General features: G+C 40.4%; 2 protein-coding genes across 3 annotated transcripts in view; both read right to left on the bottom strand.

The window, feature by feature from the left end:
• Positions 1-5,854: 5,854 nt before the first annotated feature.
• LOC117298664 lies at positions 5,855-7,452 on the bottom strand. The gene is made up of 3 exons (XM_033781983.1): positions 7,207-7,452; positions 6,672-6,798; positions 5,855-5,979 (listed from the first exon to the last, which is right to left on the bottom strand). Exons 1-3 carry the CDS (start codon positions 7,450-7,452, stop codon positions 5,855-5,857), a joined length of 498 nt encoding a protein of 165 aa, XP_033637874.1.
• Positions 7,453-14,112: 6,660 nt separating this feature from the next.
• The window catches only part of LOC117298818 (phospholipid scramblase 1-like), a 49,228-nt gene continuing 35,391 nt past the window's right edge, over positions 14,113-27,949 (bottom strand). For both annotated transcript variants that reach the window (XM_033782156.1, XM_033782155.1), the window contains exons 5-7: positions 25,883-26,057; positions 24,504-24,665; positions 14,113-17,360 (exon numbers count right to left, since the gene is read on the bottom strand). In XM_033782156.1, coding sequence (XP_033638047.1) covers positions 17,295-17,360; positions 24,504-24,665; positions 25,883-26,057 — 403 coding nt within the window. In that variant the 3' untranslated portion in view covers positions 14,113-17,294. The remainder of the gene's footprint in view (positions 17,361-24,503; positions 24,666-25,882; positions 26,058-27,949) is intronic.

Raw genomic sequence — 27,949 nt, 5'->3', positions numbered from 1 at the left:
CGACCCTGGCGGAGGTGGGCTAATGTAATTAGGGCGAGCCACGCAGTGGTGAGGGGTTTGGCCCACGGCAGTGTTCGGGAGGCCCGAAGGGCCGAAACGTGGGGGGGGGGTGTTAACATGATGCATGGCATTATGTTGAGTGGTGTTTGAAAAACACCGCAGTAGTTGTCTCACGACAGTGTAACTGAGTGCAAACCGTTATTGTTTGTACTCAGTTGGCGGTGCGTTAGTGATTTTTTAAAATCACGAAGCGCCGCAACACAAAACCACGCAGCACAAACGAGACGTCTACGTCTCGGTTGTATTTTCACGAAGTGAAAACAAAAAAGTATTTTCACGAAGTGAAAACAAAGCGGTTGATTTCCACGACGTCTGACAAGCAAGCCTTAGGGCGAGCCACGCAGTGGTGAGGGGTTTGGCCCACGGCAGTGTTCGGGAGGCCCGAAGGGCCGAAACGTGGGGGGGGGGGGGGTGTTAACATGATGCATGGCATTATGTTGAGTGGTGTTTGAAAAACACCGCAGTAGTTGTCTCACGACAGTGTAACTGAGTGCAAACCGTTATTGTTTGTACTCAGTTCGCGGTGCGTTAGTGATTTTTTAAAATCACGAAGCGCCGCAACACAAAACCACGCAGCACAAACGAGACGTCTACGTCTCGGTTGTATTTTCACGAAGTGAAAACAAAAAAGTATTTTCACGAAGTGAAAACAAAGCGGTTGATTTCCACGACGTCTGACAAGCAAGCCTTAGGGCGAGCCACGCAGTGGTGAGGGGTTTGGCCCACGGCAGTGTTCGGGAGGCCCGAAGGGCCGAAACGTGGGGGGGGGGGGTGTTAACATGATGCATGGCATTATGTTGAGTGGTGTTTGAAAAACACCGCAGTAGTTGTCTCACGACAGTGTAACTGAGTGCAAACCGTTATTGTTTGTACTCAGTTCGCGGTGCGTTAGTGATTTTTTAAAATCACGAAGCGCCGCAACACAAAACCACGCAGCACAAACGAGACGTCTACGTCTCGGTTGTATTTTCACGAAGTGAAAACAAAGCGGTTGATTTCCACGACGTCTGACAAGCAAGCCGTCGTGGAAGAATAAAAAGGGTTGGTCGAGGATTATAATGTGTTCGTGTACATGCGTGTATGCAGATTCAAGTTTATTTATCTCGCCCTTTGTCTCTAGTGCCATCCCGTCTTAGTAGACCGGGGTCATCATTGTATTTGGTGTTATGTATTACGAAGGAAGGTGCTTATGTCTTAACTTATTAAGTGATTAAATTCAACGGATGTGTGACAAGGTGAACGGAGTAGTGTCTTTTGTCTGTGTAACTACGAAGGAAGGCGCCAATGTTTGTGTTTACAGACTTTAATAGGTTCATCGGATGTGTGACCAGGTGAACGGAGTAGTGTCTTTTGTTTGTGTAATTACATGTAAACATAAAGACAGCATGAACGTTAACCTGTACGAAGCCCATTTTTCGTACATAAAGAAAATGGACCAATACAGTCAAGTGTTTCCCTGTCCCAAATGCCAACAGGTATGTAATAGATCAGACAATTTTAGAACACACGTAGCGCGATGCGACCAAGGCGTTAAGCATAAGTTTCCTGGTGGTTGCTATCGTCTACCTGAATCTATTTTTGACATGCTGGTCGAAGCCGATATAGAGGTAGATGATGACATAAAGTACTATCCTTATCGCGCAACCTACGATTTTGAGGTGTATTTCAAACCGGTAGAGCGCGCGTACGAAGATATAAAAAGGCTCAAAGCGCAGCATGAATTACTAAGCGTTAGTTTCACTAGCAACGTTCCCGGTTACGACACACCGGTTTGTGTCGTAACAGACGGAGATCCGGCCAAACTAGTATCCGAGATGATAGCCTGGTTACATGGGGTGGGTAATAAAGCGTACTCTATTTTGAAAGAGAAGTTCAAATCTGTTTTCGATCACCTCGAAATACTAATGCAGGAACAAAAAGCGGTACTTGCGCGCGAGTGGTCTGGACTTTCTCCTGAGGAAAGACCGAAAACCAAGGCTGAACAACTCAAAGACAAATTAGTAGATTATCTCCACAAACTTCCTGTCCTTGGGTTTAATTCCGGAAAGTATGACGTGAACGTCATGAAACTATACCTATATAAACAATTACATGGGAACGATCAACTGCACATTATACGAAAGGCGTCCTCGTATATGTCTATCAGTACGAACCGTCTAATATTCCTCGACATTTCCAATTATTTGGCCCCTGGATGCTCGTACGCCAAGTTTTTGAAGGCGTACGAATGCTCCCAGACTAAGGGGTTCTTCCCCTACGAGTGGGTCGATGATCTAAATAAATTAGATCAGCCCGAATTGCCCCCGCATGCGGCATTTTACAGCAACCTTAAGGGGGGTAATATTACGGCGGAGGACTACGCGTATTGTCAACGGGTTTGGCGAGAGGAGGGGCACAAAACATTCAGAGATTTCTTGGTGTGGTATAATAACCTTGACGTTTCACCATTTCTTGAAGCTGTCGAGAAAATGTTTTTGTTTTATAAGCAAAAACGTATTGACATGTTCAAATCAGCCATTTCCGTTCCCGGTCTGTCACTTCAGCATTTGTTTTTGACCAAGCCCCAAGATGTTTATTTCTCGCTAATAGATTCCCCGAATCAAGACTTGTACCATAAAATAAGGAGTAACATCGTGGGGGGTCCCTCAATTATTTTCCACAGGTATCACGAGGCCGGGAAAACTCAAATTAGGGGTGGTAAAGTGTGTAGGAAGGTGGTTGGGTTTGATGCCAATGCCCTTTATCTCTGGTCGCTTATGCAAAAAATGCCCGTGGGTACCTTTGTGAGGCGTAATGAAACCAATCAGTTCAGACCCGTTCGTAGTCATAAGTATGGCATTATGGCTACCGAGTGGTTAGATTGGGAAGCCAAAACAACTGGTGTCCACATTCAACACCAGTTTAATCACAAAGAGAAATCTGTGGGCAATAGAAGCGTGAGAGTTGACGGGTATTGTCATGAAACCAATACGGTCTATCAGTTCCAGGGTTGTTTTTGGCACGGTCACACGTGCGAGGCCAATTCAAACGAGTTCAATGGTGTCAATAAAAAAACACGAAAGGAACTTATGGAACAGACCCAAAAGACCTCCTCCTACATCCGGGACCTTGGCTACAATTTAGTCGAAATGTGGGAGTGCGAGTGGGTACATACTCAGAAAACCGATCCAGACTTGAAACAATTCTTGAAGTCTGTGAGACTTCCGTATTTTAATGCGTGGTCAATGTCAACGGAACAAATTTTAAGGGGGGTTAAGAATGGTTCAATTTTCGGTCTTGTAGAATGTGATCTTCGGGTACCACCCGAAAGAAGAGATTACTTTGCCGAGATGCCTCCCATTTTCAAAAATGTGAACATCTCCAAGGCTGACATTGGCAACCATATGCGGCAGTACGCCGAAGAAATGAATATACTCAATAAACCCAGAAGAAGTCTGATCGGTAGCATGTTTGGGAACAAACTACTCCTCGCAACCCCGCTTTTGGCTTGGTACTTGGAGCACGGATTGGAAGTCACGAGGGTGTATGAAGTGATCCAATACAAAGCCAATCCGTGCTTCGAAGAGTTTGGTAGTCGGGTCAGTCAGGCAAGGCGGGATGGGGATAGTGACCCGGATAAGGCTATTATTGCCGATACGATGAAACTACTTGGTAATTCAGCCTATGGCAAGACCGTAACAGACCAATTAAAACATCTAAACGTTCAAGTGTGTTCTGATGCCGATGCTCTCGCCCAAATTAACGACAAACACTTCAAAACACTTCATGCGGTAGGTGGTGGTATGTATGAAGCGGACATGTTTAAAAACACGATAAATTTAAACTTACCTATTCAAATAGGTTTTTTTGTTTATCAGTACGCTAAATTGCGCATGCTAGAGTTTTATTTCGACTTCCTCATGAAGTTTGTCCATCCTCACGATTTTCAGATGTGTGAGATGGACACAGATTCAGCCTATATTATTGCCATCACCGGCGACAGTATCGATGACGTAATCAAACCCGCGATGAAAGACCAATACCACAGGGAAAAACACCTGTGGTTTCCGCGTCAGAGCACGCCTGAACAGTACAATTATGACAAGAGGACCCCGGGGCTGTTTAAAGTAGAGTGGGAGGGGGATGGGATAATTGCTCTGTGTAGTAAGACCTACTTTTGCTTCGGAGCCACCGAAAAGTTTAGTTGTAAGGGATTAAACAGACGTAACAATCAACTTACAAAGCAGAAATACATGACCGTATTAAACACACGGTCTTCTGGGGGTGGTGTGAACAAGGGTTTTGTTATGAAACACGGTACAATGTTCACATACGAACAGACAAGGACTGCCCTAACATAATTTCTATCCGAAGCGAAAGGTCGATGACGATGGGGTTTCTACAACCTATTTAGATATATGAAGAGACTCACATTATTATTATTATTATTATTATTCAACAAATTGTTTTAATAAATATACATTGATATAAATACATTGTATGATAAATACCTTATAAGTAATATTGAAGCTGTTATTTATTGTATACCATTAATCGTTGTGTTACATTGTACAACCTAAGTGAAAAACATTAGAACCATCGCAGATAAGTGATAACTAAATAAGTAATATTGTTGCTGTTAAATATTTTGTATACAATTTCTTTCTTTGTTTTGTTTTGTTTTGTTTTACTTCATATTTGTAATAATACTGTAAAATTGTTATCGTTAACCTTTGATGAAATAAATACATGTACATTTATAATGAATACCGTATAAGCAGTATAATATAATTGCTTAATCTAAGATGTTTGATGTATTGTTATTGTGGTTATTAATTGATTTTTAATAAAATAAAAAAAATAATAATAACAAATAAAAAAAACCCGACTCAATTAAGTGAGTGTAAAGGACAACACCGAATCAGAGTACTGTTTCCGTCTTTCACGCGTTATATACTTGTACTCAGTATCTACTTTTAATGTATAAAAGAAGAGTCTTTTGAAATAAGGGTACGGCCATTAGTTACGTACATTTAATGAGGGAGGGGGTGGGGATCTTTTATAGTGGTGGGGTCAATACGGATGGTGGGTCAATAAACCGGGTGTTTGAAAAAGGGAAGGGGGGGGGGTGACTTTATTTAAATTGGGTGGAACGCACAAGTTGGTGGCGCTTTTGTTATCTTTGGGGTTTGATAAACGAGGTTGTTTGGGGATCAAATTGGGGGCGCCCTTTGTTCCGTTTGTAAAGATGGTTATTGGAATAAAAAGTAAAAGCTGAAAAGTCGTTGGGGGTAACAGGCTGGAAACATTAGATAAGTACAATTAGTGAAGGGCGGAGTTGGGTGGGATCTAGGATCTTTGATATGGTTGGGGTCATCAGGGATGGTGGGTCATAATGATCAGAAGCCGGGTGTTTGGTGTGGGTATATTGGGGTGAAACACATCAGTTGGTGGCGCTCTTTGTTACCATTGGGTCTGAAGATAAACGAATTTTGGAGCTGAGTTGGGGGCGCCCTTTGACCCGCTTTAGTCAAAAAACTAAAAAGAGGTGGTTTGAGTGTGTCTTGGGTGGGGGGGGGGGGGGCGCTTTTCATCAACAAATGGTTGCAATTATAAAAGAGGGTTGCGTCGATAAGGGTTTTTCATTTTATGAAATGAGTTCCATACTTAAACACCCGTTCACTTGCGTCATCGCGGGTCCTACCGGATCAGGAAAAACACAGTTTGTGTCGCAGCTATTGAACCCATCGGGCGGCGATGTCATTCAACCGTCTCCGCAAAATATTGTATGGTGTTATGGGGCTTATCAGGATGCTTATGATCGGTTGTCCAGCACCGTCCCCGACATTCGTTTTGTGGAGGGATATCCCGACGACCTTCTCTCCTCCTTGGACAGAACGAAGAGAAACCTGGTTGTGATCGACGACCTCATGTCAGAATCTGGTAATAACAAAAAGATTTCCGAACTTTTTACCAAGGGGAGTCATCATCACAACCTGTCGGTTATACTCATACTGCAAAATCTGTTTTACCGGGGTAAAGAAATGCGCACAATCAGTCTGAACGCACATTATATGGTGCTCTTTAAAAACCCCAGAGATGCTTCACAGATCACGCACTTGGCACGACAGATGTATCCGAACAAACCTAAATTCATGGTCGAGGCCTATCGCGACGCAACGAGTTCCCCCTACTCTCATCTCTTTGTGGATTTGAAACCGGACACCGAGGAACACATGCGCCTCAGATCTAACATCTTTCAGGGTGAATACCCCACGGTTTACGTTCCGAAAGTATAAAATAAAACTACTCCCGCGTTGCGGTTTCATTTGTAAAGATGTCTCGTCGCGTGCACAAGCACGCACCCTACCTCTTTTGTGCTATCATTATCTTCAAACTGTGTAAGTTTAGTGTAAATTTGTGGACATTGTGTTTTTTGTCCCACAAAAGTTACATAGATCCTTTAAATCTAAAACAGAAAAGAAACGTTAATTCCAGTTTTGGGGTTTTAATACATTGCTTTAGGCAATTATAACACATTAAACTGAGCAGGTCCTACAGCTCAATGCTATCCTGCTCGAATTCAATGTCATCATAACAGAGCGATGTGCCGTTTTGGTTCCGATCCCTACATGGTATCTCCTTCAACTTGACGGTATCGGGTTGCCCCTTTGTTAGCGTCCGTGCTTTGGCCACGCTACGCGCCGCTACCATACCCCATCGAGGGTGCCTCGTCCGCTTGGACAACATGGCTGCGACCTGTTGGTGAAATGAACAGACAGACTCAAACAAAAATCGAGCATAAAATGCGTCTTTCATTTCTCCTCAGATTTGCGATTTCACATAAAGGGGTCAATTATTTTGGTAGAATTACACAGGTTGAAGTTTTTGTTATACTTCTAATACAACAATAATGTATATTGATTTGTATTGTGTCCACTCCATTATGACAATGATTAGAGTTGTAACAACGGCAAAAATCACAAAATAAACACCTTTGTTTAAAAGTTAGGAAGTACCACAAGTATACCTCAAAGAAAAGTAGTATATAAAGCGAAATTTTACTGTTTAAAAAGGCACATAAAATTCCCTTATGTTGTTTGTACCGTATGGTTGATGGGATTAACTTTCTAGAAATGATAAATGATTAGTCAAATTTGTTCATACCTCTGATGTATCGCCAACTACACACCCAGCATCGAGCAATCCCTGTTTTGTATCTCCCATCTTCTTATGGCACACGCCCCTAGTGGCGTCCTCAATCACCATCGTCCGGTACCCGAAATTTTGGGCGTCCATTGCCGTAAGGCCCACGCAGAAGTCGTAAGCCAGACCACATATGTAAATGTCAGTAATCGCTCTTTGCCTCAATTCGGCAATCAATGCCGTGTTGACTTTCTTTGCATTGTCCATGAATACGGAGTAACTTTCTCGGTCGGAATCTGTGCCTTTCGTGACGACAATGTGGTTTTCTGCTATCTGTGTAAGTTCAACACCAGTATAGGTTTTTTTTAGCTGAAAGGTTTTGTGAAACCAGCAGCCGATTTCACGAAACGCTTATTCCTATCTCGAGTTAGGACAAGTAACTCATCTTAATTTAGGATGTGCTCAACGCGTCCTAACGTCTATGGATACGGAACTTAACTCGTCCTAAGTCCTAAGATTAATCCTAAGTTATTAAGAATTTGGTGAAATCGACGGCTGACCACAGTAATATTATTGTTGTGTCAAACCAAACACAAGCTGGTTTAGCAGAGTTGTGTAAGTCGAGTCAGAGTTTAAATTAAACCACGACCAGCCATTTACATACAATGTAACAAGTCACTTTTTGCTAAGGCTTTGGCTGTTAGCTACAACGACAACGTTGACAGTTGACTTGTTTGAGCTCCAGCCACATCCACTGACGTATCCATAACTATGCGAACGTATTATTTGTTTTAGGAACCGTTCACGATTGCAAATATGGCTTGTTTTCAATGTGGTTTTGCCGGACTGGAAGTGAGGTGTGTCGACCCTGGCGGAGGTGGTCTAATGTAATTAGGGCGAGCCACGCAGTGGTGAGGGGTTGGGCCCACGGCAGTGTTCGGGAGGCCCGAAGGGCCGGAACGTGGGGGAGGGGGGTGTTAACATGATGCATGGCATTATGTTGAATGGTGTTTGAAAAAAATCCGCAGTAGTTGTCTCACGACAGTGTAACTGAGTGCAAACCGTTATTGTTTGTACAGTTCGCGGTGCGTTAGTGATTTTTTAAAATCACGAAGCGCTGCAGAACAAAAACACGCAGAACAAACGAGACGTGTACGTCTTGGTTGTATTTTCACGAAGTGAAAACAAAGCGGATGATTCCACGACGTATGACAAGCCGTCGTGAAAGAATAAAAAGGGTTTGTCGAGGATTAGAATGTGTTTATATGTATATGTGTGTTTGCAGATTCAAATGTTTTAATCTTGCCCTTTGTCTCTAGTGCTACCCCGTCTATGTAGCCGGTGTCACCCTTGCATTTGGTGTTATGTATTACGAAGGAAGTCGCTTATGTCTGCACTTATTAAATGATTAAATTCAACGGCTGTGTGTCATGTGTTTGTGTAATTATGATTAAATTCAACGTCTGTGTGACCAAAATAGTGGACGGAAAAGTGTCATGTGTTTGTGTAATTACGACGGAAGCGGCTGATGTTCGCACAGATTTTAATAAATTCGACGGCTGTGTGACAAGGGGACGGAGTAGTGTCATGTGTTTGTTGTTATTTTCACTGATTGATATTTGCTGTAACCTTTTTATAGATTTTTGTTATTTGCTGGAACTTTTTAATGGACTGCTGGAACTTTTTAATGGATTTTTGATGTAACTACGCATTTGGTTGTTTTTGTATGGATTAATTCTCATAATAATATAGCGCAATAATAAGTTCAATAAATTACTATCATTATAAGGTGGTGGAGTACTTTGTATGACGTCACATCCCATTCCCGAACATGTCTGGACAAGTTTCTTATTCGTCCAACTGACGTCATATCCTATTTCCGAACACGTCTGGACAAGTTTCTCATACGTGCTCGTATACTCGTTCTGGTTATTTGATTGTTCTAGGACGCCACACCCCTTTTCCGAACATGTCTGGACAAGTTTCTCATACGTGCTCGTATACCCATTCTGATTAGTTGATTGGTCTATGACGTCACATCGCATTCCCGAACGCGTCTGGACAAGTTTCTCATACGTGCCCGTATACTCGTTCTGATTAGTTGATTAGTAGATTGGTCTGTGACGTCACATCCAATTCCTGAACGCGTCTGGACAAGTTTCCCATACGTGTCCGTGTGCCCGTTCCGATTAGTTGATTGGTCAATGACACCACATCCCAGTACCGAACACGGTTGGACAAGAAACTCAGAATGAAAAGAAACGGGATTTCAAAGTGATCGTCTTTACTGTTCAAATTCAAAACATATCATTTGTTTAGACAAATGCTTTTGCATACCATATAATGTACATTATAATAGTTGCTTAACAAAGCTTAATCAACCAGGGTACTTTTTTGTATTATTATTAACTGATGTGAGCTTATTATTAATCAAATCATCAAAACGTGTGATCACTTCAAATGCATCAATATGTACGATGAAACTATTTGTATAATATGATTTAAATATTATTAATTAATTTATATAATTTCTAGAGAAAAAAACCCCCCAAAATATCACTTTTACCGAAACAGTACGGTATGGTGTCTAATGTGAAGCTTTTATATACGGTGAAAAGATTACGTTGACAATACGGTTCTGTTTTCACCCCCACCCCACACCAAAGAAGCGTCTTGACACTTTTCTTAGACCCGCTTCCGTTGAATTTAATCACTTAATAAGTTAAGACATAAGCGCCTTCCTTCGTAATACATAACACCAAATACAATGATGACCCCGGTTTACTAAGACGGGATGGCACTAGAGACAAAGGGCGAGATAAATAAACTTGAATCTGCATACACGCATGTACACGAACACATTATAATCCTCGACCAACCCTTTTTATTCTTCCACGACGGCTTGCTTGTCAGACGTCGTGGAAATCAACCGCTTTGTTTTCACTTCGTGAAAATACAACCGAGACGTAGACGTCTCGTTTGTGCTGCGTGGTTTTGTGTTGCGGCGCTTCGTGATTTTAAAAAATCACTAACGCACCGCGAACTGAGTACAAACAATAACGGTTTGCACTCAGTTACACTGTCGTGAGACAACTACTGCGGTGTTTTTCAAACACCACTCAACATAATGCCATGCATCATGTTAACACCCCCCCCCCCACGTTTCGGCCCTTCGGGCCTCCCGAACACTGCCGTGGGCCAAACCCCTCACCACTGCGTGGCTCGCCCTAATTACATTAGCCCACCTCCGCCAGGGTCGACACACCTCACTTCCAGTCCGGCAAAACAACATTGAAAACAAGCCATATTTGCTTGCCGGACTGCGATTAGGTGTGCGTTCCTTCAACATTACTACTTATGTGCATTTTAAAATTGTTTTGTTCTCGCCACCCCCACCCGATAAGGTGAAATGGTGACCAGGCCCGTAACCAACAAAAATTATTATGAGCTGTTTCGTAGCATAGTGCAGCGAAACAGCTCCTGTTTTTGTGTAAGTTTTATGATTATTTTTTTATTTGCCTGATTAAGTACTCGCGCTTTGTTTGCATACTTCCTTTAAGGCACTGTACACGTTTGGTAATTGTCAAAGACCATTGTTCTCACTTGGCATACATGTATCCCATCATACATGTAAGCATAAAATAACAAGCCTGTGAAAATTTGGGCTCAATCGGTCATCGAAGTTGCGAGAAAATGATGAAAGAAAAAATACCCTTGTTGGGCGAATTTGTGTGCTTTCAGATATGAATAAAAGACTTCTAGCTAGAAGTCTTTTATTATTTTAGTAAGAAAATACCTCTATCTCATTCCCACAATGTTGTACACTACAGTGTACATGTATCAACAGCTCTCCAATGCTCGTTACCTAGTCAGTTTTTAAGGTAATATTTGTTTTGAGTAATTTCCAAACGTGTACCTTCCCTTAAGAGCAATAATAATGAAACTTTCAGTGAAGCAAGGTATTATGGTCCTATGATGATCCTACAGCAATGATGTCATGATGACGCCATCACCTGTCAAGTGACGCCATCTTAATGTTTTAAATTTTCAACATTTGAAAATCTATATCAAATCAGCCACAAAAGACCGTAGGTTTTTGTTAGCGGGATTTGGTTGGAATAGATTAGGTCTTCATTTTATTTTGTGTGCATGACCTCACATGACCTCTACTTCAGGTCGAAACCGGAAGTTCCACTCTTCAAAATTGACTTTTTGAAGATGTGTGTGGTGCAGTTTTGTGTAATCCCTTTTGAATTGACACAAATATTGATTGTCAGGCAGGTATCATGTGTAGGAATCAATGATGTCATCGGGGGTCATGTGACGTGGCATTAAAGGTGCACTTTTTGAACTCGTATAACTCCCGCAGTAGTGATGCGATCATGTTGAATCTTATTAGGTTGTTAGATATTGGCAAGTTCTTTTGAATTGTAAACTGACGGCATGATGACGTCATCAAATGATTTTGTCACTTTTGCACCTTTGCTAACTGGACATGGTATAGGCTGGATTGGTCAAAACTACTTTACATACAAAAGAATTTCAAATTTAGTTGCGAAACAGCTATGCATTTGTGCACAATCATGTCTAGTAATTATTGCGAAAACAACTTACCAACCAAATGGACCTAGGGTATAAATGCAAAAAATAGTTAATGGCCTGACGTTTCGACCCTAGCAGAGTCTTTGTCAAAGGCTAAATGACAACGCAACAAACAGGTTGAAAACTCTTCAAAATGGACTTTTTAACAATGTGTGTGGTGTGTGTGGAATCACTTCAAAGTTTACACATACGTTAAATGTCAGGCAGGCATCATGTGTGAAGTTTCAGATCAATGACGTCATGGGGGGGGGGGGGGTCACGCGATGTGGCATTAAATGTGAACTTTCTGAAGTCGTATAACTCCCGAAGTAATTATGCAATTATGTTGAAACCTAGTAGGTTGTTACATACTGGCAATTTCTTGTAAAATTGTGGAATGACGCCATGATGATGTCATCAAATAATTTTGTATGATTTTTGTCATTTTTACACCTTTAAGCCACGAATTGCTAATTGAACATGGTATAGTCCTTTTTTAAATAGGCTATATAGGTCATAGCTGCTTGGAATACAAACAAAATTCAAATTCTATTGATTAATTTGAAATTGTTATAAAAGTCTATTTTTTAGATTTTTTTTTAAGGGGGCGGGGGGTGGGGATCCGCCCCGTCCCTGGTTGCGGGCCTGATGGTAACCAATAATCGATAATCAGCTAGTGCACCCCCCATACAACCAACCCCAAGTAAATGTAAAAGGTCATAACAAAAACAAAAATAAAATAGACATTAGGTGTTTGTGAACAAACACAAAGCTGTTCCGTGTTGTTTTGCTTGGACTATTTGCTTCAATGACCAAGGAGTCTATATCACTGAATAAAGGTTTGAAAAATGTTGTGTGGTTCTTGAGATATGGTCCCACTTCCGGTTGACCCGGAAGTAGAGGTAAACTTGGGTCACGGTTTTTCAAAGTATATTTTAAATGCCTAAAGCAGTCTAAAACTGAAAAAAAATATTGAAAATCGGTTGTGTAGTTCTTGAGATATTGTCCCAGTTCCGGTTGACACGGAAGAAGAAGTCAACTTGGGGTCAAGGTTTTTCAAAGTTTATTTTTAATGCCTAAGGAGTCTATAACTGAACAAAGAATGAAAATCGGTTGTGTAGTTCTTGACATATGGTCCCACTTCCGGTTCACCCGGAAGAAGATGTCAATATGGGGTCACGGTTTATCAAAGTTTATTTTTAATGCCTAATGAGTCTATAACTGAAAAAAATTTGACAATCAGTTGTGTAGTTCTTAAGATATGGTCCCACTTCCGGAAGTAGAGGTCAACTTGGAGTCACGGTTTTTCAAAATTTATTTTTAATACCTAACGAGTCTAAAATCGGTTGTGTAGTTTTAAGATATGGTCCCACTTCCAGTTGACCCGGAAGTAGAGGTCAGTTTGGGGTCACGGTTTTTCAAATTTATTTTTAATGTACCTAACGAGTCTAAAACTGAAAAAAGATTGAAAATCGGTGGAGTAGTACTTGAATTATGGTCCCACTTCCGGTTGACCCGGAAAGAGAGGTCAACTTGAGGTCATGGTTTTTCAAAATTAATCTTTAATCCCCAAGGAGTCTATAACTACAAACAGTCTAAAAATCGGGTGTGTACTTCTTGAGATATGGTCCCACTTCCGGTTGACCCGGATATAGGTCAACTTGAGGTCACGGTTTTTCAAAATTAATCTCCAATCCCCAAGGAGTCTATAACTACAAACAGGTTAAAAATTGGCCATGTACTTCTTGAGATATGGTGCTACAAAGATTTCCTAATTAAATATGCAAATAAGGGTCACGTGGTTAATTAATTAAGAATTTTACAAAAATTTACATTTAGAGTAAAGCTTACATGTATGTTCTAAGCTTCAATTGTTTTGACCTTATGGTTTAGAAGATTAGGCTTAAACAAAAATTGTGTACACATGCTAGGGGGTTTTAGGCGGAAACAAAGAATAACTAGACATTAGGTGTTTGTGAACAAACACAAAGCTGTTCCGTGTTCTTTTGCTTGGATTATGTGCTAAATGACCAAGGAGTCTATAACTGAAAAAAAATTGTATAAATATAACATTTTTAAATTGTAATTTTTGGGGTCACTTGCACTTTTGTTGCAGTTGTTGGCGAAGAACACAAAGAAAATGATTCTTACAAAATAAGTGAACCATTCATGTTCCTCTATAGCAAGATAAAGCGCAATATAAATTGGCATTCCTCAAAACGAAAAGCGTTACAAGAAAACAAAAACTTATAAGCCTATATTCCCCAATAAATCCCAAAACAAATAATTATAAAATTAATGAAACCATGGGAAACCAATATAATAAAAATACTACAAACAACTAAATGATCTGAAAAATTACTCTTTACACTAACAAGTTACAATTACAAGTATACACTTAACACTACATCTTTATGATTCACCACAAGACACTTACAATTTTTACATGCATTGATAGTAGGCCTACCATTTCGATGGTCATTTATAAAATGTGTATGCCGTGTAAACTTCCAAATCTCAAGCAGGTGTATTCGTGCATGCACGGTCCACTTTTACTCGTACATGATGCCTTTGATCGAAGCCAAATAAGTAAAGAAACAAGTTTTTATGTTTCACATAGGTTTGTCTTCAGTGATAAGGTTTAGGAAGAAAAGGCTGGCACTTTGATTGACAACATACATAGAGCGAAATAACTGCAAAAATAGCGCTATTTATTAGCGGAAAAGTGGTTGCATCCACATGTTCTACCTCGTCGTAGCTATAACCATGATGCTTCGTAATGAATCGAAGAACCAACTTTCTCCATACCTACACCTATGCGCGAGGACAAAATCAGGAACGTGATATTTTTCCGGAAAGAAGCTTCTCATGAGCCAAAAATTTGGGGAAAAAGAACATGTTGTACTGATTGTTTTAATGTAGTGTACATATTTCTTTTTGTAAAAAAAAATGTAAAATGTATGCGTTATAATATTGATTTCGTCGAGATTCCCGAGGGTTTCGAACTGCAGACCATCTGGGTATAAGCACCCGCGGTAAACCGCGGCCCAATCGATCTATCAACACAGAAGCCGGGATTTAATTCCTTATATAATAACTGTATATATTTATGAAAAATAATTTCAAGATGATGTGACAGAAAAAATTACTTCATTTCGCACAACTTCAATAGCCAGAGAATAAGAATATGAACAAATTTTGAAAATCTGACGTTTATTTTGGGAGATATGGCATTAACAAGATTGCATAATTAAATATTCATGTCATTAAAACTCAGCTAACTGATTAAGAAATTAAATAACACCAAGTTTAGTGATTAAGTCACGTACTAAGCTTCGATTCCATACATGTATATGACTCAAGTCTGTCATTTCTACCGTTTCTAAGATTACGAATAAACAAAAATCGTGCGTTAAACCTATGGTGTTTTGGCGGAAACTAAGAACGTTTCTAAAACATTTTTAAAAACTCGAAGAAAACAATACCTGTTCCGACAGGTTCCGACAGTAGGTCGGAACAGCTAATAATAAAAACAATAAAAATCTCGACAAAAACAAAACCTGTTCCAATGGTAGGTCAGAACACCTAAAAACAACCAAAAACAAGTTTACATGTATTATATAAATTTATATAGAACCAACAGTATGAAGGCAACAAATTTTAACACAATTTCAGAAAGAAAATATGAAGTTCTTAGTTTTCCACAAAAAAAATGTACCTAAAGGAGTAATACTTGAAATTGGCAAAACCTTGTGGTTTATTACTTGAAATTGTAATTAGTTTGTTTTAAATAGTTTGGGTTTACAAAAAAGTGACTGGTGCAGTACTTGAACATTGGCGGTTAATATCTTTAACTGCCGTGTGGCCAAGGATTATACCGAAGCTTACTCACACCCTTGAAAGCTGCAGCCAGGGGTTTTTAAAATTATGTTTATTTTATGTAGACAAGAAATCAGAAGGAGTATAAAGGCTACAGTATTAAAAATAGGGTGCAAGGGATTGGAAGTAGCGACAGCAAAAAAAGTAACATGACTGTTGTAAAAGTACCTATAATTTAAAACTTTTTACTTGTATTTTAAAATGAAAATACCAGGAGACGGAAAATTTTATTACAGTGATTTTGACACCTCGTTTGTTGTCACGGTATGTGTTGTCACGGTATGTGCCGACAGGTGAAAAGTGCCCATTTCCAATGTTGCAGTACATGTAACTCCTATTGACATGATTGATCTCTCCTCGATTCAGCGTGGAGCTAATATAGCAGGAATTTTGAAAAGCTGTTCTTGTCAATAGGAGTCACTGCAACAATGGAAATGGGCACTTTTCACCACGACAACAATACTCGACCGATTATAACAAAAGAGGTGTCAAAATCACCATAATAAAATTTTCCGCCTCCTGGTATTTCCTTTTTTAGAATACGAGTAACATTTTAAAATTTTTAGGTGCTTTTAACAACAGCCGCGTTACTTTTTTTCCCTGTCTTTCTTTCAAATGTACATGATTATTGTTTAATTTGACAAGAGATGAAGCAAAGTTAAATAAATTTGCTGCACAGTTTAACAAAATTTGTATAAATATAACATTTTTAAATTGTAATTTTTGGGGTCACTTGCACTTTTGTTGCAGTTGTTGTCGAAGAACACAAAGAAAATGATTCTTACAAAATACAACCATTCATGTTCCTCTATAGCATACATTTGGTTGCTAATTCCCGCAAAAGAATCTCTGAAAACGAATTGAATGACCGGAATGCACGCTGCAAACAGCTATTTGATTTGAATGTTGGTCAAAGTGGATTGTCAACTGTTTCAAAGCAGATGCAAGAGATTATTTACTTCCACATTAAGAGAACGTTACAAAATTGGTAAGAAACAAAAATCAAGATCACAGATTTACATAAAACTTACACGGTCTAATGATGATGATAGTAGCAAACATCCCTTGAAATATTTTTGTCTGAATTGAAATGTCATATTTGATGAGAAAGTTTATGTTCGGAGTTTATAGCTCAGTGAGCGTTTTTTTTTCTCAATTTTGTTTGGGCATCGATGCAATGCAAAATTTGTAATCGGTTTTTCACTATTCTCTCATGACCCAGATGGCCAATCGATCAAAAACTTTTACATGTTTGTCACTTTATGTATTACATAAAGTGTTTACACTGACAGCAACTTTTTTGCTAGCAAAACCAATTCTGTAATGTTCCTTTAAGTGAAATATTAGCCCTTATTTTTGAACAAAATAGAATGACCTCACACTCAAATTGACCAATTTTGGCCCAAAACGCAGAGGAAAAACCCATCCCATGAAGGATTTCAGACAAGAAATATCCTAAGGTATTCACCAATATTTACAACTTACCAATGATTTACAAATCTTTTATACTTAGTTATTGAAGGGTTACATACAATTATTGTTATCTGGAAACCTGTTCGTGCATTCTTTGTTCAGCCTTTGAAGGGTTACATACAATGTTGTTATCTGGAAACCTGTTCGTGCATTCTTTGTTCAGCCTTTTGACCACTCTAACCAAGCATACCAGCCTTCTTTTGGTCTTTCTTGTTGCCTGATCTTTCGAAGAACATAAAATCCTGAAAAACAAAACAATGTTTCATCATTTCCCCCTTCAAGGCACTGGAGACTATTGGTATTCACTCCATCTTAGTATACAATCAATCTTGGCTTACTTGGTAATGAGCAATGGAGAGCGGTTGATAGTATATATAACCATGTGAAGTTTGGCGCTTCTCCTGTGGGGACACAACCTTTCTAGTTGCTCCCCTTTTGTGGGTTTTATTGAACCAACGCGCTTTTTTGAAACTGCCTGACTACAGCCTACAGACACACCCAGCATACGAAAGAGACTCGCAGCAAAGGTGGCGTAAGAAACTGATTAAAAAAATCAATATTTAGAACTCCACTTCCATCATGAAATGTGCAAAGCATCAGAAACAAATCCATTGAGCTGAGAGCCAATAATCAATATCTTTAAGAATACCGCAATTCAAGCCTGATATGCCTGACCCGAAACCTGGTTATATAACTGAACGACCCCAACTCATCAGTCAACATAAACGGACAAACCTTCCTTAGAATGGACAGAAGCAAAGCTTCAGGGAAAAGCAAGGGCGGAGGAGTGTGTATGTTTGTCACCAATAAATATTGCAGTCCTTCACACTTGACCGTCAAGCACAAAATCTGCACACTAGACATCGTACTTCGTGGGGTCTACTTACGGCCATATATTTGCCAAGGGAGATAAACCAGTTAATGGTGTTTGCCGTGTACATTCCCCTTTCAGCAGACACAAAAAAGCAGCCAACATCATTCAAGAAATTGTTTCTCAAGCAGAAACCAAGTCACCCGATGCCGCCAAGTTTATTCTAGGAGATTTGAACTCGTGCTGTTTAGCTGATACTTTGCCTACTTTTCACCGGTATGTAAATTGCCCCACCCGTCATTCAGCCTGCTTAAAGCCATTAGACACTTTTGGTAAACAGTACTGTCCAAAGGCCCACACTTCGTGTATTGGTAGATGAATCCCAATATGTTCACGATCTGAACTGGGTTTTTTTTATAGAAAGTTTGATAAATTTGGTTTTACTCTTTTACATTTACTCTTTATACATGTACAGAAACCTCAACAAACTGTGAGAACATCAGTTCTTAGGAACATTACAACTATTGACAGATTGTTATTTGCTAATAACGTACAGCTCTGCAATATCCAGCCAGCCTTTTCTGACAGTGTTGACACTGTTGTCAATCACTATAACCTCACCCTCGGCAACCTCCTAGACAAACATGCTCCACCTAAGACACGCCGCATCCCGAAACGTCTAAACTCACAATGGTACAACCACGAGATTGCTGTTGAGAAGCAGAAGTGCAGACGACTCGAACGGAAGTGGCGCTCCAACTGCAGACTGGAAATTGATCGGGAACTTTTCTGTCACCAACGTCAACTCGTGAATTCGCTTGTTCGAAAAGCAAAACAGCTTATTATGTCAGTGTTTAGGACTGTGGCAATGATTCCTAACAATTTTTTTCCGTTGCCAATCGTCTCCTGAAACGCAAGAAGACGGGTTCTCTTCCACAGCTCCACTGGCACAGCTCTTCAGTCATTTCTTTATTACGAAGATTGATAACATTTGCAGTAGTCACTACTCAAATGCAACTCAATCCCTACCTCGGCAGAGTCAAGCCACAATAGACTCTTTTGCGTTGACTTCTTCACAGGAAATTGAGTCGCTTCTTCGTAAAACCCCTAACAAATTTTGTGCATTGGACTCCATTCCTACCTAATTGATTAAAGACTGTGCTACTACCTTTGCACCAATCATCACCAAAATAGTCAACCTGAGTCTTCAACAGGCAGTTGTTCCTGCTGCTCTGAAACTGGCACATATTCATCCACTGCCCAAAAAGCCATCCCTCGATTCAAATCAACTCCAGAACTACAGGCCAGTCTCCATTTTACCTTATTTAACCAAGGTCCTTAAACGCATCGTCTTCTTAAAACTTTTGGAATATCTGAAGGAACATGACCAGTCAATCATCAGTCTGCATACCGGACCCATGGTAGTATTGAGACTCTGCTCATTAACCTGTCTAATGATATACTCATTGGTATGGATAAAGGGAGGATCACTGCATTGGTACTGTTGGACTTATCATCTGCATTTGACACTGTCAATCATGAACTACTTTTAAACACTCTCAATTCACTTGGTATCCATGGTCGGGCACTTAAATGGTTCAAATCTTATTTATCAAACCGTCACCAATTAGTTTGTATCAATTAAGCTAGATCAAACCCGGTTCTTTTAAATTGTGGAGTTCCACAAGGTTCTGTTGGTGGACCAATGCTTTTTTCCATCTACTTGACGGGCCTGAAGCACATTTTACATAAGCATTCAATTAAGTACCAATGTTATGCAGATGATGTACAACTTTTTGTGTCTTTTCCACCTTGACAAAGTGGATGCCAGTGGCTCTTTCCTACAGAGCCCGAAAATTTCTTTTGAAGGAAAAGGGGTCACTGCCCCCCCCTCCCTCAGTCCAAAAAACTATAAAAAACATAACAACACTTTTTAATAAAACATAAAGAAAAAGAAAATTATGACCCCCCCCCCCCTCTCTTGCAAAAAAGGCAGGCATAGTCTGATTTTAGTCTCAAATTTTCCGTTTTTATATACGTAAAAAAGAAAGAAAAGTCGCTCTTCCCATTTTTGGACGATCTTACCCTCTTATTTCTGCCTTTATAGTACTATATATTTGTCAACCATGTTGATGGGTTCATAATGTGAGGATCGGTTGTATAAAAAAAACTTCTTTTGCAATTAAATTTTTCGATTGGTGTCAGCAACGCACATTATTGGGAAGGGTCCAACAACTTACTGTCAACTCGCTTGGTGCCGCCAACTCGCCGTCAACTCCTCCAAAATAAATTTAAAATCCCCAAAAGATGCATAAAACTCTACAGTATAAGCTAAAAGAGAATTTGAAAAGTTTCAGGCTACATTTCGATTGTAAGAATTTTGTTTTTTGATCGTGAAAAAATTTCTCTAAGCTACAAAGCCGTCGGTCGCCATCTTGCTTTTTCACAGGCCTGTACAAAATGGACAACAGAGGGCGCTTTCCTGCATTTGGAATAGTCTTGCCTCAAGGCGTGAATTATTGGTACTGCATGTGTAGTATGTACTGCAATTTATGTTAGTTGATCGCTGAGGCCTTAGATCAAGACTAGTTCATACCTGCCATCTTGGAAGTGGTTGAGTTGACAGCGAGTTGACGGCAGATATTATTTTATATATTTTCTCTGGCCAGATGATTTACGGAGCGCCGGAAATTTGTTTTCAATAACATATATTTCTCTGGCCAAATAAAATACGGAGCGCCGGAAATCTTTTTCAAACTTATATTTTCTCCGGCCAGATGAAAAACGGAACGCAGGAAATCTGTTTTCAAGAAAATATATTTTTTCCGGCCAGATGAATTACGGAGCGCTGGAAAAGTTTTTTGTTTTTGTTTTTTTGGTTCTTTTCCAGGCCAGATGAAACAGAGCGGCGGCAAAAAATCGGGTAAAATTTAAAAAAGCCGGAATTCCGGCAATAGCCGGAAAACTGGCATCCCTGGTAATACGCAAGTATTTATCTCAATCAGCAACTGAAAAGATTGTTCATGCTCTTATTTCATCATGTTTTGATTTTTGTAATGCTCTTCGCTATAAATTACCCAACACTCAGCTTGCCAAATTGCAAAGATTACAAAACACTGCTGCCCAGATTGTTACTTTGTCTAAGCGTAGAAATCACATAACACTGGTACTTCAATCTCTTCATTGGCTTGTTTGTCGTGCCCCCGCAGACGGGAGAATAGTGCGTCTTAGACGTTCGCCCTTCGGGCCGATGTTGCTAACGTCAAAATCCTTGCAAACTGGTCCAGAACGGTACGCAGCCCGTTGTCTACACAATGGATGGCAGCTACCATCATGTCTGCCGGAACTGCCAAGTCCTCAACACCGGCTAGCATCAGGTACTCGGATAGGAGTCAGAAGGACGATGTGCGCATGCCAAAGCATGACGCGTGAGTCCATCTTCCTGACTACCTCTTCCATCTTCCCTTGGGCTTTGTCTGCAAAGGGAAGTTTGAAGAAGCTGTCCCATTGGTGGCAAGTTTATCTGGCGACGAGTCTAGCAGAACTGGGTTTGGAAAATATCTATCGAAGTCCACAGAGGGGAACCGATAATAAGTCTCCACCCACTTGGAGTAAGTAATCCAGCTGGTGTCACTGCAGACACGATCGAGTGGCATCTATAGCTGGACAATTATAAGTCCTCTGTCTTTGCTCCGCGGAGTCGGCCTGTCTTTCGTTTGAATGATTGTTGTTCAGCAAGAGGATCCTCTGGAATGGTGTGCTCCGGATTGGAGCCACCCCTAGCCCTACCAAGCCTGGACGATGTGACGATAATATCGTCACGATACGATATTGAAAACAATATCGCCAATATCGATGTTGGTTTTTAATTTATCAAAATATCGTCTCAAAACAATATTTTTTTTTCATTGACGATATCTCTCAAAATATCAAGTATTTTCCCAAGGATTTCTTACAATCTCACAGGTAAATAAGATTTGCTTGGGCTGATGCCGTCAATTTTCTTAATTTTTCTGACTTTGAACGCATACCTTGTACATGTTTACATTGTACGTCCTCATATCTAGCCATGGCAGAGCTGCCAACATTGGTTTTTGAAAATCAGGAAGATTTTATTTTTAAGTCAGAAAGACTCAATCTCAGCGCGCGTCACGACGATTTTTGCGGACATAAAAACCAATATTCATGTACAGACATATACATTTGAAATATTACTAAAGAATATTGCTGTTTATGTTTTAAATGTTTTGCACATGTTTCTAGTTTTGAAGCACTGTCGGGTAACATTCGTCTAAAAAGAGGACCAGCATGGTCAGAAGATGCAACGTTTAAGTTATGTTCAATTATAAACCCTGTGAATAAAGTTTCCGCCTTTATTATACTGCTGTCATCAGAGCCCGATTTTCTAAAAAAATCTGCAATGCCTAGCGTGTTGGATCGTGCTGTTGCACTACTGCAATGTTTGTCGAAATCTATGTGTCTCAATATGTCGTTTCGTCCGCCGTATTTCACAGATACCTCTGAATTGCACGTAGTGCAAAAGGCATGGTTTTCATCCTTTGATGATTTCTTTATACAAGGCCATTCTTTGTGGTAGTCTTCTTTGTATTTTTGAGCGTATTTAATTTTCTTCACCGACTTACCAGTTGCTCTGCTGGGCGGCGCCATTTTGCTTTACATTCCCAACCACGTTCCCAGTGGTGTACGATGTAGCAGCGTCATTTGCTCGATCGTGGGCAGTGCGTCGTAACGATCCCACACGAGTATACGCCACTGTAAGTGCAATCATCTATTCCAGGGGTTAGTGACGAGAGGTATCGATATAGCGCGCTACCCATGGTGGCGAGGTTGATCAGTGCATGCACATGTATGGATGCGCAGAAGACGAAACTACGGTTAGAACAACTTTTTCTGCGCATCTATGCAATTAAATATGCACGCGCGCAAACGTTATACACACACTTGGGCCACGGCGGAGGGCTAGGAAATTCGTCAATTTTATTATTTTTTCATTAACAGGTTGGGGATCCGGGAGATTTTGACTGCTTGCGGGATGACGGAAGATTGCCGTCAAATACGGGAGTCTTCCGCAAAATCCGGAAGAGTTGGCAGCTCTGCCATGGTGGTCTCTCTTTGCAGCGCTGAAGCAGGACGAACGTTCTTGAAATGCTTATGTGCTGTGTGAATATTTATGACGAAGGCCTGATGTTTCTTTAGCGCTGCTATATCACGGAGCAGTATCCATCACCTCGATCCCACGGTTATGCTGGTACTTTATTATTAGGGGATGGATGTGGCATTTTTTGCCCACTCTGAACATGAACTCCAATCACTCATGGACCGCTTCTCACTTGCTTGCGAGGAGTTTAATTTGACCATAAGCCTGAAGAAAACAACAGTGATGGGCCAAAACACCCCTGCACCACCCACCTTAGGCAACTACAACCTTGAGGTCATTGAGAAGTTCTGTTACCTTGGCTCAACCGTCACCAATACCTTGTCACTTGATGCAGAGTTGAACATCCGTATCGGCAAAGCATCAACCACCTTTGGCATGCTGACCAAGAGAGTATGGAGGAACTCGAAGCTTACAATCACCACAAAAGTCTATGTGTACATTTGTACTTGGCATGCATTTTCAGCACTTTGCTATATGGCAGCGAGTCTTGGCCATCCTACTCGAAACAAGAGAGGCGACTTAACTCACTTCATCTTCATTTCCTTCGTCGCATCCTTAACATCACTTGGATGGACAAGATCACAAACTTCGAAGTCTTGAGGAGGACTGGTGTTCAATCAGCCTATGCTGTGCTCAGCCAGAGGAGGCTCCGCTGGCTAGGTCACCTGCACAGGATGGATGATGACAGGATTAAAAAGACCTGCTCTATGGCAAGTTGTCCCTTGGGAAGAGAGGAACAGGCCGACATCGCCTACGATTCAAGGATGCCTGCGAAAGAGACCTGCAGGCGTGTTCCATTTCCCCTTCAAATTGGGAGTCCTTAGCAGCTGACAGGCAGTGCTGGAAGCAAACAGTCACCACTGGAACCACATGCAGCGACCTCAGACGAGCAGATGAACACAATTCAAAATGCTGTCAGAGGAAACAGATGCCAACTGCTGCTTCAACGTTCATCTGTCGGGGCTGCCATCGCGACTGCCACTCCCAGGTAGGCCTTGCAAGTCACAAACGCAAGTGTCATTCCTAGCCTAACAATGTCCCCCAGTTACAAGTCCATCGACTTTCGAGACGGATGCAGGCCTACAACTGTACATCTATCGTGCATTTTCCAAAATCAAAGGTATACGTATGTACTTTCCCTTTAAGCATTAACAACAAACATACTATCCAAAAGGGGAACATTGACCTTTGATGATTGTGTTAATCCAGACAACTCAAATATGGTGCATGGATAAAACTTGCCTGGGGTTGATTTCACAAAACTCTTCCTAACTTAGGATCGATTCTAGGATTTAGAATGAGTCCTACCTCTGAGCTCATTCGGAAGACCTATGCCCATCCCCACTTTATCAGAGCATCTAGAAAGTTATATCATTGTAAAGCAACAATACTCACAATAAGAAAGCATGCTCCAAGCATTACAGCTTTTATTTTAACATCCAGATCCATAGGAAAAGATATGCCAAAATTGTCTGCATCGGTGAATGCTTCCTTTGCAAATCCACTCCACTGCTTTGAGATTTTCCCAACCTTTGTGTTACCATCTGATGAAAGCACCTTTGTGTATAAAAGTAATAAAGTAGCTTTTAAAAAGAGTTAAAATTAGTCTGGACACAAGTGGCCAAAATAAACTGGACTTTCATTTTTTTTTTTTTTTTTTTGGGGGGGGGGGGGTTACTAATCTTAACAGAAGGCTCACTAATGGACCGATCCGGCCTGTCAATCAAACTGTGCGCGTTCACCCATTTGACCAATCACAGCAATGATTGTGGTCGGACAAACTCGGTCATGCGTGGGCGTATATTGGCACGCGCCGCAGAATCGTGCAGAATGTCATTGGGAGTGCTCGTACACGTGTCTTGCTCACGTGCACGGTGGGCGGAGCTTAGTGGAAAGCCGGAACGGTCCATTCAAAACTGATCTCAGTAAAACTCTCATGTCATAAAACTTGGGCCAATACGCATGTTCTTCTTGGCAAATTGTTGAAAGCAAATTGCTGACATCAGGTAACACTCGATATACACAGTACAGCTAGGCATACTTTTTGATATTTAGTTATATTTTAAACTTCTCAACGACCTTAATTGCAAAGTATTAAACAAATTGTTATCATAAAAAAAATGATATGGTGGCATTAGTAATAATGTACTTTTTATCATAGTTTTCCTATATTTATATATACCCTGTACACACATGTGGCTTACATGAATGTGGGTCTTTTTGGTAGTACACACACTGCAGTGTGTGTTAGTGTCAGGCTAACAAATATAATCTTGACAGAAACAATAGCTGTTCAAACCACTACATGTATGTCGGACTAGCTATTACTAAAAAATGCTTATATACATCTATGACTGGACCCCAATTTTTTTTTTTTTTTGGGGGGTTGATATACTCTCACAATCTTAGACATCTGTAAAACATTAATGGAAAGCCATTAACATAATCTTTGAGGTTGAATGTATTTTTATGAAGTACATGTAGTGCATACTCCATTTGACTGCTCATAAAAAGAAGTCTTATTTGTTGCACAATATTTATTTGTGGAACTTGAAAATATTGTGGTGCTATCATTTCAAAAAACACAATGCAGCGTTCTTTGATGCAGGGCGCAAATTAGCTGCAGTGTACAATATACATGTACATGTAACAGCTATAATGCGATGTTTCACAACCTAAGCAGTGGGTTTGTGTAGTTGATTTACAACGTATAGCACTGGTCTTGACTAAATTCTAACTTCTTCGGTTCTCTATGTCATGTTTGTTACACTTACATCAAATTCTACATCTCCACAGAGGTTCCAAGTGCACATTGGTCCTTCAATACGCAGAATTGTTGTTCCACTTGCATCTTGAATGGTAAACTTGGGGTAGCAGACACTCCACGACTGACACACATATCCAATAATTGTGCCTGGTGGAGAACACACTTCCAACTTCTGCAGGAAGCTGCAGAATTAAAAGAAAACAGGTCTGTTAACATTTTCTCAGTATGAGAAGACATATCCTTTCCGTAGGCCTAGCATTGAGGACTGTCTTCAGTCAGCAAATAAAATAAAAGCAGAGAGTACCTTTAAGCAATGAAGTTAGAAGTCGGAAAAGCTACTGCAATAAATTTCACGGTTAAAGGCAGGCAGTTACTTGGTAACAAGTAATAGGGAAAGGTTGATAGTATAAAACATTGTGAGTGAAGTGAAGTAGTTTTTGAAAAAGAAGTATTTCTCCTCAGATTTAGAATTTGAGGTCTCAAAATCAAGCAACTGAAAGCACACAACTTCGTGTGACAAGGGTGTTTTTCTTTCATAGTTATCTCGCAACTTCAACGACCAAATTGAGCTCAAGTTTTCACAGGTTTGTTATTTTATGCATGTATGTTGAGATACACCAAATGAGAAGACTGGTCTTTGACAATTACCAATAGTGTCCAGAGACTTATAGTTAACTAACATTTTTTGTGGTGAATAGGGGCATTTGCAACTTCTGAAATTCTTCTGAAATTCTTCTGAAATTCTCCTCAAATTCTCCTCCTAAAATTCGACCTAAAGTCACTATAGTGCCCATAAATCCGCCAAACATCATAGCGCAACACAATAAATGTCAGAAGATAACTGTGAATCGAATTCAGGTTCAAATGTAAATCTGACAATTTGTAAGTGTTTGGATACTTTATTGGCACAGTTTATATCAGTTTCAACACTTCAATCACACTTACACCGTAGAAAACACTGTTTGGACCACTATCACCTCGCTTGGGATAAACCGGAAGGGAAATACACGTAGACGATGCAGGGGTGACAGAAGGAAATGTAAGCATAATAATACTGAATATCTCTTATCAAGAACATGGTGCCCGGGCACTAAACTCTAAGTTTGCTCTGTGGAATTCCAGATAAATTAATTCCAAGATCCCGATGATATGGCGATATATGGCGATCTTATTATCTCAAATCAAATAGACATATATATTTGCTCTGGCTGAAACTTGGCTGTATGGTGATGATCGTGATAGTGTTTCAATCGCAGATCTCCTGAACACTTTACCAACACATGCATTCCCTGTGTGGGTGTTTGCATAAATGCAGATCATGGGACTCGTTTGAATACATGGATCTGTTTATCTTGTAGTAGTTTATAGACCACAGCTGACATGCAAGAGCAAGCAGCCACATTTCCTAAATTCATGAGTGACTTTTCAACTCTTTTAAAGCTACTGGTGTCAGAGCCGAAATCGGTTAATGGTCGTGGGGGATTCTAACTTCCATGTGGACAATGCGTCTAATCGTGAGGCATTGTTGTCTTTGGAGCTCATTGATTCATTTAGCTTGGAACAACATGCTAGAGTTCCGACACATCAACAAGGACACACGCTCGACTCATTGCTCCGACGTTCTTCTGATCACTCTGTTTTTGATTTTGCCACAGGCAGATCCCAGACCTGCCAACATTTGTATTCCAGAAATAGGAACAAATCTGGACCGATTTTGTTGTCAGGGGACGTGACTATCGGAGACCGTATACTTTAATATTTTTGTGGTCAAACTTTGGGTCGCCTGCAGTTTTTGGTTTACTAGCCCACCTGTAACATTAACACAATTAATTGTAAAACGTAACCCAACAATGAGGGTCCGCTCATAGTAGACAGTCTCTTTTGTTATTAACTGATGCTGGCCAGGCGGTCGGGGCACCATACCCACGACAAACAGCAAGCTGCCACATCAATGGATCAATGGATGATGTCATCGTCAGCCAATCACCGTACAGGAAAACCATCCTGTTTAATGGTTGATTTTTTCGTATTGTGGGTTTTGGACTACCAGTGGAAATTGCTGTATCCTGACTGG

The sequence above is a fragment of the Asterias rubens genome, chromosome 13, assembly GCF_902459465.1.
Source record: "Asterias rubens chromosome 13, eAstRub1.3, whole genome shotgun sequence".
Lineage (NCBI taxonomy): Eukaryota > Metazoa > Echinodermata > Asteroidea > Forcipulatida > Asteriidae > Asterias > Asterias rubens.
Note: the sequence above shows the minus strand (reverse complement) of the source record. Positions and strands in the feature narration are given on the sequence as shown.